This window comes from Haemaphysalis longicornis, unplaced genomic scaffold (assembly GCF_048455015.1).
Source record: "Haemaphysalis longicornis isolate Haplotype H1 unplaced genomic scaffold, Haemaphysalis longicornis Haplotype H1 scaffold_12, whole genome shotgun sequence".
Lineage (NCBI taxonomy): Eukaryota > Metazoa > Arthropoda > Arachnida > Ixodida > Ixodidae > Haemaphysalis > Haemaphysalis longicornis.
In genome coordinates, this window is record NW_027526225.1 from 55,555,819 (window position 1) to 55,568,719 (window position 12,901).

A 12,901-nucleotide genomic window follows, 5' to 3' on the forward strand; every position below is an offset into this window, starting at 1 on the left:
AGAAACTTGCCGTGGCTCTAAGCTAGTTCGTACAACGAAGTCTGGGATTACAAAATAATATTTTCAGTGTTAAATAAATTAGAAAAGATGCCGTAAGGGTGCAGCGTTCACAATTCGATATTATTATTGGGTTTTCTATTTTCGCAATGTTTGCAATTCTGTTGTCTATTTTGCAATGATTGATTCTCCTGAAGGTGAAGAGCATGGTATGCTAATAATAATCAATGTTGTAAATGTGTAAAAAAACTATACTCTGCTTTCAAATAGCTCATCTTATGCTTGTGATGCCCAGATATAACTTTTTGACACCGAACAGCTCCATGTACTAAGCTGTAGCTTTGGCAATGTTATGATACCCAGAAATCTGCTGAAAGTCTGCTGGAATATTAATATAAAACGAAACCATGCCTTACTTTTCATTTTGGAGACAGCTATGCATTAGGCATACATCAAGTAAAGTATAGGTACCCTATTAGCCCATAGCGAACTTTGTGGTACACTAGGTGTAAAACTGGTGCTTCTGCCATCTGAAGGCCTGTACATGAAAACCTTCAATTGGCCAGGAAGGCCTCCCAGATTCACCAAATCAAAGGGCAAAGGTCTTTGAGGTTGTCCCCAAGCAAGGCCAGCAAGGACTATGCTGCTGGTGCAGTTTGAAAAATCGTGAAGTCTTCGTAAACTTCAAGAGCCGTTTTCTCAAAAGTGCGTTTTACGAGTTCTTCGTCGCTCGTGGAAAGGATAGCATGGCAACCACTAGGCGGATTTTGACACTGTTTGTTTGATTTCAATCCTTGAAGAGTTCTGCAGGGTATGACATTCTCGGATTTTCATTTTAGGGCCTAGATATTTTTTTAAGTGACATTTACGGCCAAGTCAGCTGTATACTACTGGGTACAGGTGAAAATAATGTTTTCTGTAAAAAAAATGAAGGGTGTAAAAAAAATTCGAAGAATGTCATACCCTGTAGTATTCTTTTGACTACAATTCAAAAGTATTCTGAACTTCCTACCATATGTCAAAACCTTGGTAGGCTTTCCACGAGCGGGCAACATGTACATCTCTGTAACACAAAAACTACTGAAGGTATCATTCTTAAATTTCAAAATTCACCATTTGGAGTGTTTTCCAATGCGCCTACCAAATTTCATTACTCTATGTCAAAAAATAAAAAAGTTTGCTCCGATCCCCACCTCCCCCCTTAACCGTCTTGTTTCAAAGACGTTTATCTGTCAGTGTAAATATAGTCATTGTAGATAAAACAGAAAACACTAACACTTGTCATGTGGTGATTGTTCTCTCAGAAAAGGTGTCCAGCCTGTGCTAAATGTTTCCATGTGGTCACCATAATGTGATACTGTGCATGACCTATCTCCTCCTTCCTATCCCTGCAGGCACAGACCGCAATCACATCACAGCGGAAAGTCCTGCTGCCATTGTGTTCGGGGTCATCTGCGGCCTCGTTCTGGTGGCTCTGATGATGGTCATCATTGTATGCATCATGAAGTGAGGATTCTATCTCAATATTGCTTGTCTACGGGCCGTGAAGACAAAATCCAGCTTTGTTTATTTTGAAGAAAATAGGATTCAGTACCTCACTCAGCTCCATTGCAGCCACGAAAGACTTTCTGTGAGAGAAAAAACGCAAGAAGTATTGAAAAACTTTTAAATTTCGTGCTACAGTGACGCCGTACGCCTTCGTACGCCGGCACTAACATTTTTATCAGCTGCGTTAACTGCACGTTAGCGTTCAAGTGATGGAATCAAACTAAACTGGAGGCTCCACTACATTTGCCCATTCCTGTATCTTCGCGGTTCTTTAGGTCGGCGGCCATTCTTTGACGTCATATAAATGTTGCCGGAAAGTGGCTCGGGAGTTGCCACTGCTTCGCATGTTTTTTTTAGTATCTCCATTGTTTGTTTGTTTGAAGTTTGTGACAAAATTGGTAGCATTGTTACCGGTACAAAGCAGGCTTTTTAATGAACTAAACTTGTCTTCATGGGCCCTTTAGCACTCGACCAGTATTGCTGTGATGCATTTCTCTGCATAGCCAACAAGGCCTTTTATTTTTTTGGTCTATAGAAAGAGCAGAGAACAAGTGTTCAATGTGCATTTTTGTGGGGCCGTACCTAATGCACAGTTGTCTTGATTCTTGTGCCTAATAATCGCTGAAGTCGCAGTGCATGAACTATGACTTTGTGCACGTTTGAAGTAATAGCCAGAGGATGAAAGGTGATAGGTGTGGGGCTTAGGGACAGAACACGAGCATCATGGATTAGGGAATGAACAAACTATGTAGATGAGAAGTTAGGAAGAATAGGACGCTCGGTGGAGGTATGAAAAAAGTAAAATTAGGGGCAAGTTAGAAGAAAAGTAAAATTTGGGGGGCAAGTAGGAATGGTTTGAAGGCTAGGGAAGAGGCACTTTTATGCTGTAGTGGGCAGGTATCAGCAGGACAATTATGATGATGATCATCATCATTGTTATTATGTGGATAGGATATAACTTTAGCTGCATTATGAATGAAGTCCGGGTTTACAGCTAATCTTTTAGTTAATACCAAATATGTGCGTGAACAGAAACAACTCACTGTTTGAATGCACATGTGTGTTGTGCGAAAAGCCAGACTTCTTTCGTGTGTGCAGTCTTAGCAAAAAGTTTCTAGGCCATGCCAAAGTTGATAGGCCATAAAGAATTCAATATGAAAGCCTACCGCGTGCGTGCAACTGTCAGAAAGCTGGCAAGGTAATTTTTTTCTGCCAGAAAGCTGGCAAAATCACCTTTCTTTCTTGCTGTCTTAAAATAATTCATTCGCACTTGAACGCTAAGCTTACCCTATGAATTCACAAATTCACTTTTTTTATTTTTTTTTTTTGCAGGAAGAAAAATGGCCACCTGTATGAGGACCAAGGTGAGAGGCTCGGTCTGACGGCTTTTCTTCGGAGAACCATTCAGAAGAATGGCCATGTGCCCCGGGCAAAAAGTGAACACACGCTCCTTGCTAAGCATGCTCTCGCTACTCTAGGTGACGTTGGCTGTGGCTGTGGCTGTGACTTTGGCTTTGGTTTTGGCTTTGGCTTTTTTGCATGCTGCACGTGTTTCTTTTCTTTTTTTGTATGCAGTGTCTACAATTCTATTCCTACAATTCTACGATTCTATTCTACAATTCTGTTCTACAATTCCATTCTACAATTCTATTAAAGAACAGCCTTTAGTGTGTTTTGAAGAAATGTTTCTGAAGGAACGAGCATAATAAGTAATATCTAATATACTGTAATTATATTTGGTAACGCTGCCTTATGAGGCTATATTTTAAATACTGATCATCATGTTCATGTATACATTTTGTTATCTGGCAGACTGAATATTTAAGGGTGCAGTTATCGCGCAAGGTAATATTTTCACAGGTTTAATAGCACTCTTTTAAGTGAATTGTATTACGGTCAAATAAGTCAAATGCTGTGGATGATTTACCGGCCGTGATCTACCAATCTGGTAATGATGCAAGGATCACAATGGCTTTTTTGGTTATTGTTGCTGTCAGCAAAGACTGGGGCATTCCTTTTTACTGACGCATTCCTTCGATTTTGTTCTTGATACTGCTACTAGATGTACTTTTAAGAAAGTAAAGTTTTTTTATTATTGTCCTAATAATTACTAATCACTGCATGTTTACAATGCATGGTCATTTTACTAACCGTTTTCACCATAAAGGCTTTCTACCTAGCAAACAACTTTCCTTGTCTGGGTAAATCTCACTGTGTACAGCTGTCTCTTTTCTTGTTTTCTGCAAACGGGGCTCTCTCACTGTACAACCTTTAAATTTATAAGCTTCAAATATGAAATACGAGCTTGTTAAGATGAGCTCAATAGATCTGTGAAACTCTGTTTGGCTTACACAAAGCATTGCCCGAAATGGACTGTTGAATAGGTTTAAATGATACGCTGGAATGGAATAAGGAATTCAACAGCTGTACGAGAAAAATTCTAAAATTTATGGTGACCATTGAAGCAAAAATACTTTTGCTGCCTCAACAAATTATCTTTAATGTGTGAGTGCAAGGAAACCATTATTGACTTATCATCTGTTCCATCTTTGCAAAGCTTTATGTTGCCTAAAACATCATCTGTCCATTTTTCTTTTCTGAATTTTCACAGAATCGCAGCAGTTTTATTTTAACTAAATGTACTCAGGGATATGTTATTCCATTCACACTCTTAGGCTCCACAGAATTGGATGTAGCTTTAGGAGGTTGTTGCAAAAGTGTTTGGTGAAGTACATAAGCGAATTCCTTTGAACCGACAGACTTGAACCACATTTCACTTGCGATTAATTCAATTAATCTATAACCACTTGTCTGACTTCTCAGAATTATCTTAATAATTAACCAATTATTTTATTAATTAGCCAAGTTCGTGTTAAAAGGAACCTTTTCGATGTAACCACTACTGCAAAATCTTTGTACACTACATATATTGCTTGTTCCACTGTTAATTCCTGGTACTGTTCCAAAATCACGATACCACTAATAACAAAAGAAGTGTGCAGCATGCTGTTTCAACAACAATCACTTGTTATTTACCATTTAAGTTGTACTCTGCACATATATTTTTAAACTGGTATACTATTCGGCATGGTAGGTAAGCGGTAAACCTCTTCTACTTTGAAACATTATGACTTCAAGACTGTAGCGCTGTTGTGGGGTCCTTATTAGTGCACGCACCGCTTTGCATGGCCAAAAACCTGCTGTCACTGAAAAGTTTCCGATTATTTCATTCATCTCATTTGTAACCATGCATTAACTGTTGTGTTACATATCTTGGCTAAAAGAAAGTATCCATTTAATCTTCTACATCACTACTTCATTCTATTTCCTTTCTGCTGCACACAGCACGTCCTCATGCTCTAGCGCAAATACCTAATGCATGTATTAATAGCATGAAAGTCTTGGCATGCCGACTTTGCATGCAATGTTTGAAAAGGGTGATTTGGAATGCCACACAGACAAATTGAGAAAATATTTTCTTTGTCCGTCGTCGAGCGTATGGTGCGTCAAGACCCAATAATCAACATGAGTGTTTGGCAAGAAAGAAAGTCTCTGGAAAAAGCATTCAAATGTGGCATCGTCGTTTCAGGGGGAAGCTTTGTGAACTCTCCCAACACGATTCCCATCTCAGCGGACAACCTGCCAACAGCCTTTGTCAAGCGGCACTGTGACAGCGACCTCCTCTTTCAGAGTGAATTCGAGGTACGGGTTGATGTTTTGGCCGTATGATATGGGTTGGCCATGTCGTACGAGTTGGTCATATAATACGGGTTACTCATATTTAGTCATATGATATGGGATGGACACTAGTGTGACAGCAACCTCCTCTGTCAGAGTGAATTTGAGGTAAAAGTTGACATTTTGGCCACATGATTGGCCATGTCATACAAGTTAGTCATATGGTTCAGGTTGACTGTGGGAACGGGTTAGCCATACAATTACGACCGTGATTTTTCCCTTGGAGGAGAATGCTTTCGTAACGAGATTGTGGTCACCAAATGCTGCCTGTTTCCTTCCCCCACCCATCCAAAAACCCTCGCAGACATTACAAGGTCTGTAACTGTCACTATATGCATACCTGTCTTCATGATAAGTGAACCTGCCCCTTCGAAATAAAATCTTGGCTGCTCTAGCATGATGCAATAAGTGACCATCAGCTGATAGTACTATATCACATTTTTCTTTTGTTGTGTTTTTATCATGTTTGTAGTGCAGTTTGGCTGAAGTATATACTACACTTTGTTTTCTAAAGAAACTTACTGAAAAACTGTTTTTGTTTTTTGAGAAACTGGTTTAAGGAAATGAAAAATGCTAGTATAGCCTTCAGTTCTAATCAAACCACCTCCTTTCTGATAGTTTTTTATCTGAAACTAGAGAAAAAGAATGGCTGGTGATAACGATACTCCCTAATGCGATATTTGGGCGCAGCAGCAGTGCGCTGAGGCAGCACTCACTCGTGGATTCTCTCGACGGCAGCGATGATGAGCTTCTGCTTCGGTGGCGTGAAGTGCGTCTCAGGAAGAGACTGCGACCGGCGTCTTAGACAGGGAACGCACACCATCGTCACGCGCACGCCCCCATCACGTTTTTTGCCAAGCGTAGCGCTGTCGAGCGCCTCGTGCAGGCACAGCATACTGCCCCCTTTCCCATCGCACACTTTCGGAGAGCGCTTGCGCCGCCACGGCGAACCGCCCTCCCCTCCCAATTTCGCAACACTCTCCTCCTTTGCTTTCTTTCATTGTTCGCTTTTTCTTTCACTCGCCGGCCCTGCCATCCTTCACTCTCTTACGTCGACAACACGGCTCAGCCCAGAGATGGCTGCCAAAGGGCTGAGCCCTAAAATTGACTTCACTAAGCGTTGGTGATTTCAAAATGAGCTTTAAAAGACAGCTCCACTCACATGAAGTGCAGTGCAGCATGTGTGACCTGTCCAGTGCAGAGCTTTATTTTCCAGAGTGGAGTAACAAAACCTAGTTGAGCTTGTTCACCTGACTCTGCCCTCACCATCTGACTTGGTCTGTGGAGATGAACAAAGTTCCTCACCATTGTTTTTATCTTGTCTAGCCATGATGTCATGCCGCACAAATGGAAGTGCTGGCGTGTTTTAAAAAAGAAGAAAGTGACACTTAAGAAGGGGAAGCATGTGTTACGTGAAAGACTTCTCACCCACAGTGTCGTTTCCATGTGCTTGATATCCTTGGCAGATGCTTCCCGAAAAGTTCAAAGACAGGACAACGCACGCATCTGACGCCCCTGAGAACATGCACAAGAATCGGTACCCGGACATCAAGGCCTGTGAGTTGAGCGGTGGCTTTAACACAGTGATGTTACATGTGCAAAGCACATGATGATAGACCAACTTTGCCGGTGCAAACTGCCGCTCACGCGTTTTTTGGGTTTCTCTGTATTTTCGCAGTTGATCAAACGAGAGTGAAGCTGTCTCCTATTGACGGCATTCCCAGCTCTGATTACATCAATGCAAATTTCGTCGAGGTAAGTCTAGCGCGTCGATGCTTCAAAGGTTTGAGACGAAATGGTTGGTCGACACGGGTGAATGAAGTTATTGTGACCTCAGAAAGGCGTAAAGGCCGGATGCTAGTGTCCGGCCCAGCATGCAACAGTGATTATTAAAAATTGGCACCTGCACGGTTTGTAGACTCTCATCAGCAAGGAATCGACCTTCCGCATCCTTTTATTCGTAGGGAACACCAGCAGGTAGGCAAGAATCTGTTGGTGCAGCTAATACGTTTTTACTACTTTTCTACATATAGCATGCCCTGTTTTGGTAGCTTTTGGTTACTGCTAAACCAGTTCAAACCAAATCGCTCGCATGCAAGAAAAATTTTAAGTCGAACGATTCATGGTTGTAGAATTGTAGGTGAGGAAGTGAATATTGTAGGTGAGGAAGTGATGGACAGAGTTTATTTGGTTTATAAATTCTAGGTACAAATGGCTTTCCACTTTTCTCACGAGGTTATCACGAGGTTACTCCACACACTGTTTGTGTGTGTCTTCTTGTACAGCTGTGGCGTTATGCGGAAAAGCTCACCCAAGTGCATGGGTCATGCAGCAGAGCAAACTTATATTCTTCTATGATTCATTAATATACTGGATATTCGAAATACGAATCCTTGAAATCGCAAAGCAATGCTACAAAATCGTATCTAATAGGAAACACTGTTTGTGAAGTACTCAAAGTTTCTTATATTCATACAACTCAACTGAAAATAGAGTCGGCATGCATAGTCGGCAAGATTTCTAAAATTTTCTTTCACACTACTACCGACTAAATGATTTCTGTAATTTGAAATTAGCACAAACTGATTAAAGCAGAAAGACATTTAGCTAGACTGGTTTGACAGAAGTATTAATTTAGTTCATCCTTAACAGGAATCCCGTTTCATATGACGCAGTGGAACGAACAACCGGATAAAGGTGGTCAGGCAAATGGCTGCTGTGCCGATTGTAATCGGTGACACTTTGTGTGTCTAAGCAGTCACGGGTTTCTCTATTCCTACAGGGCTTTGGTGGCAAGAAGACCTTCATCTGTGCTCAGGGTCCGCTGGATCGGACTGTGACGGACTTTTGGAGGATGATCTGGGAACACCGTGTCTCTGTCATAGTCATGTTGACGGGAATCGAGGAAAATGGCAAGGTAAGACTCTACGGTTTCCTTATCCACACACCTTGTGTTGATTGTGGTGCTAGCATTTGTTGTTCTGTTAATATTTCTATTCCTGTGAGCTGGTTTTGCAAGATCAGAGGTTAATGTGTTCGGCAACTTAGGCATGAAATCTAATGACTTCTGCTTGAGTGGATGCCTGGTGATGTTTACTGAGTGAGGGGTGCTTCGAATGAGATCATGGTCATTAAAAATAGTGCTCTTGAGATGCAGCGAGAGTGAAATTACATGTGATGACCATCACCACAAGTTAGATGGCGTTCGATCCCTTCAATGCCCATGAAACAAGGTGTATATCACTTTTTTCATCATAGGCGGTTGGCCTGCAGTATACCTCAGGACTAGACACTTTAAGGAAACAAATAAACAGCTAAAAAGCACAAATGTAGAGGACAGTAACAAATATGCAGGCAGACAGCAACGCTAGCTGTTGTCTGTCAACTTCTTCACTGCTGTCCCATTTTTCTGCACTTTTTCTTTTCTTCTAAGTATGGTGTGCACCAATTCACCTGACTTGCAGTATTATTGTGAGTATTATTGTCAGTACAGTATAGACCTCTTATAGAAAACCCAGTTTTAACGAGATCCCGGCTACAACGAACAAGCCTACATTTCCCGTTACCATATTTATACATATATATTATGTTCAGATATAACGAAAAACAAATATAACAAACTTATTTACGTTTCCCAGTGTGTTTGTTATAAGCAGGCTCGACAGTATTATACAGTATTATTCACAAACAGACTTTTCTATCAGCGCCCTTGATGGAGGATTATTTGCCAGTGCATAAATCTTACCACCAGTGCACTCGGGAAAGCTTATCTAGAGCAAAAACTGCACCAAGAACGGGTAATTCAACCGTAATCTTGCAAGACCATACACATTTCTGAAGGTTATCTGAAAAAGCTCAGCACTGTGCTTATCAGGCCAGAAAACTGATTGTTTTCCCTGTTTCAGCTGCATCCCAATTTTTGTGTTGCAGTGTTTCATACTCACTACCAAGTATTAAATCTTAAATACAAACAAGAATAGTTTTTGAGGGTACGTTGCGCTTGCTGTGAACACAGAGACGGGCACGGGAAAAAAACGTAGACTTTCACGAGTGAAACGTAGACTTTCATGTAGACTTTCATGAGCGCCGTCTTCTTGTGAAAGTCTACATTTTTTTTCTCGTGCACGTCTCTGTGTTCACAGCAAGTGCAACGTACCTTCAAAACCATGTTACACCAACTAGCCCGACATCAAACTTTACTAAACAAGAATAAATGAGCCGTGGGTGCTCTGCGTGAATTTACATGTGCTCGTTTTTTCGCTTTGTGAAAAACAGGTGAAGTGTGCCCAGTATTGGTCTGACGAGGGCATCAAGGAAATCGAGAAGCAGTACACCGTCAGGGTCGTCACGGCGAAGAGATATTCAGACTACGTTGTTCGCCGTTTCTTTGTGGAACATACGGAGGTAAGCACCATTATTTGAAGTGCGCATTTGTCACTTTGTCTCGTTGGTTGCATCAGTCCTAGCTAACTAGCTAATTTGAGGAAGCCATGATGGAAGCTCGGTCGAATGTGTGTTGTTTTGTTTGAACGTTAACTAACCAGTAAACAATTCACGATGCATTCACACCTTTTTAATGCTTTATTAGGCACAAAGATTGTGTAATTACCCTCTGCATTTTATCATAGAAGTTCACTCGAAATTCTTTCATTTCTTCGAGCCCCAATCTTGGATTGAGGGGAGGGGCAGTCTCTACAGACAGATACTCATAAAAAAAAAGAAATCTGATGGATGTAAACTGCCTCATCAAAAATTACAAAAAAGCTAAGGATGAGAAATGCAACAGCCTTGCCTGTCAGGCATCCTTTTGCCAGTGAGTGGCCCAAACTGTCCCCTCCATTGTTCCTCCCCCCACCAGGAGGGCATCACGGAGGAGCGGGAGGTGCTGCAATTCCACTTCACCATGTGGAAGGACTTCCTGGCCCCTGAGCAGCCCTCGTGGCTGCTGCGCTTCATCAAGCGCGTGAACGAGCACTACGTCTCCGACCGGGGGCCCCTACTCGTCCACTGCAGGTACACTACAACTCCCCTCTCGGGAATTGGGGGGAAAAACATCAAAAAATTTGCAGATAGTAGTACTCCCTAGTGGGAATTGCCTGGTTATCTGTAAGCATATGCCGCTCTGGTATGCGCTGACTGCCTGTGGAGTCGGCTTCATTATTGTACACAAATGCATTGCTGTGAAGGCATGTTTTGAGGGCAGTACACACTGTTTTCATAAGAATCCATGAAGACAGTAGGGCCAGTAACAAATGTTTTAATAAGACGAGTTAAACATGGTAGAAACAGCACACCTACAGACAGTACGCTAAGGAAGAAAGACACAGGGCTAGCGCTAGACCTGGATCTTTCTTCCTTTGCATGCTGTCTGTAGCTGCGCTGTTTTTACCATGTTTCATTGCTCCACCCAATTAACCCACATTCAAGCATTGACAAGTATTTAATAAGACCCCATGTATGCCTAAAGAAATCGCTGTGTACATAAAGCCTTCTTAATTAAAGTCGGCTTCACTGCTGTACACAAATGCCATACTAGGAAGACATTTTCTTGGACCCCGTTTTTTTGGACTCCAAAAATTCAGACTTGCTGGATATTCCGGACTTTCCTGAGCAACCGCCAGTTTTCCCATAAAAGTAATGTATATGAACAATGGATATTTCAAACAAAATAAAGCTAAAAGTTTAATTTTCCGGACAAAATTTTCTGCGACAGAGCCACGGTGCAACTACAGGACGACGCAATTTTGAATCTTAACCCACCTGACTAGGTTTGGATTGGATGACGATTGGCTTGAGTCTTGCCGGGGTAACAGACTTTGATCTTGGAGACCATAATTTTCCATGCAGTCTGCGGTGGAAGCAATCTCAAAAGCCGAAACGGGTCATACGTGGCCTTCTTTTTTTTTTTTGTTTTTTTTTTACAACATTTTTGAAGCACCAAGTGATGCTGCCTATCAGGTTTGTCCTGTGTCATGCGTCGTTCACGTTGCTTTTTTACATTGTTTGGTAGCCACTGTGGTGATTGTGGTACACGGAATTCACCCCATCACTTGTGCACTGTGCAAGCCATCACAATGATTGTCTTGCCTTAAATGTGCCTGTTAGCGCAACTTTTTTGCCACTCGCGAATTTTTTGGACTGTTCTTTTATTCGGACTAATTTTCTCCAGGTCCAAAAAATCGGTCAGCTACCGTGTAAGGGGTCTTGTATGAAGAAAATATTGTAACGGGAAGTTGACAGTGGAACGCGCTGCCGTGGACTCCCATCTTCAAAGAACACAAAACTGTGTGCAGCTCTTAGCTTGCGCTAACTCTCACTCATGGCTGACATCATGTAAATAGATCAGTTATTCACCATCTGCCACGGCTCATTTCACTTATTCTGCCGTCGGAGAACAGTATAAAGGCCCTAGGACCTTTCGCTATAGCATTTTGTTATGCGGTCAAGATGTGACATATGGACAGAGAGACTTCTTTATTAAGTCCACATAGAAGTGCTTACATGTTTGAAATTTCTGGCCGTCCTCTTCACTAGTGTCACTACGCAACACCAAAAGCACAACATGAGCCTTTTTCAACAGAGCATTTATTTCATCCCAGCGTGACGTTAGAGAGGCTTAAGACAAAGAGTGTGATAAAGACCCAGGTTTTTAGAAATAGTGGCATTGCATCCGGCTTCCCACTGACATGAGATGAGTGAGCTGATAAAGGCAATCACCTGCCCCCCCCTCGGATAGTAATTGCCTTCACTATCTCTGGTGTTTCAACCACTCCCAGAAGGTTTCAGTGATGCAGCTGCATGGAGAGAGGGGAGGACTTTCCCACAAATGCTGTTGCATTTAATGTGCGTTGGACATCTCTCCATACCACCCAAAAATCAACGTCCTTGATTCGGTCCAAACAGAAAAAAACAGGACTATGGCAGGTCAAACAAGAAAACTTGGTGCCCTTAGGAGGAAGGTTTAAAACTTCAGGCTGGAAACCTTTGTGGAAAGGAGGAGGAACCTGACCGTGCTAGAGAGGCCGCTCAGTTCCTTCGCTCTTTGCCGATTTGTGAAGAACATGTTTTTGGTGTGCTTGGGTCAGGTCATTTAGGGTATTAACAAACACTATCGTCACCACATCTGTTGCAAAAAATCGTAGTTGGACTATGTGTGGTTCATTGTGTCTTCTCTGAGGCAGCCTGCTTGGTATTTCTGTGCCTAAGAATGGGGGCATTCATAGTCTGGTTGTGTCTGTTTACAATAGTTCTGCAGTTAGGGTACACTTATTACAAGCATGCCAATTACACTCAAACATCGTTTGCACGTACCCACTTAACTAGTCTATAGTTCAGGTTAGAAAGTAGCCATGTCATGCCCTCAACCAACGCTCGAAAGCTGGTTCTGACCAGTGACACCATATAAGGATTTTACACAGTACCGTTTAATGAGGTTACATTGTAGAAGTGTTTTTGCCACCAAGACAAAAGTAAAGCTGGTTCTGACCAGTGACACCATATAAGGATTTTACACAGTACCGTTTAATGAGGTTACATTGTAGAAGTGTTTTTGCCACCAAGACAAAAGTAATTGATTCTATTTATGCAGATCATGGGCATTATAGAATGCCCGATCATA

At 41.9% G+C, this 12,901-nt stretch overlaps 1 protein-coding gene across 1 annotated transcript in view; it reads left to right on the plus strand.

Moving 5' to 3' along the window:
• Positions 1 to 12,901, plus strand: part of Ptp69d (Protein tyrosine phosphatase 69D) — a 240,169-nt gene that overhangs the window by 214,983 nt on the left and 12,285 nt on the right. Inside the window, exons 13-20 of the mRNA XM_077692251.1 lie at positions 1,392 to 1,503; positions 2,878 to 2,909; positions 5,135 to 5,247; positions 6,750 to 6,840; positions 6,962 to 7,038; positions 8,066 to 8,200; positions 9,559 to 9,687; positions 10,142 to 10,296. Of these exons, the coding sequence (XP_077548377.1) occupies positions 1,392 to 1,503; positions 2,878 to 2,909; positions 5,135 to 5,247; positions 6,750 to 6,840; positions 6,962 to 7,038; positions 8,066 to 8,200; positions 9,559 to 9,687; positions 10,142 to 10,296 (844 nt within the window). The remainder of the gene's footprint in view (positions 1 to 1,391; positions 1,504 to 2,877; positions 2,910 to 5,134; positions 5,248 to 6,749; positions 6,841 to 6,961; positions 7,039 to 8,065; positions 8,201 to 9,558; positions 9,688 to 10,141; positions 10,297 to 12,901) is intronic.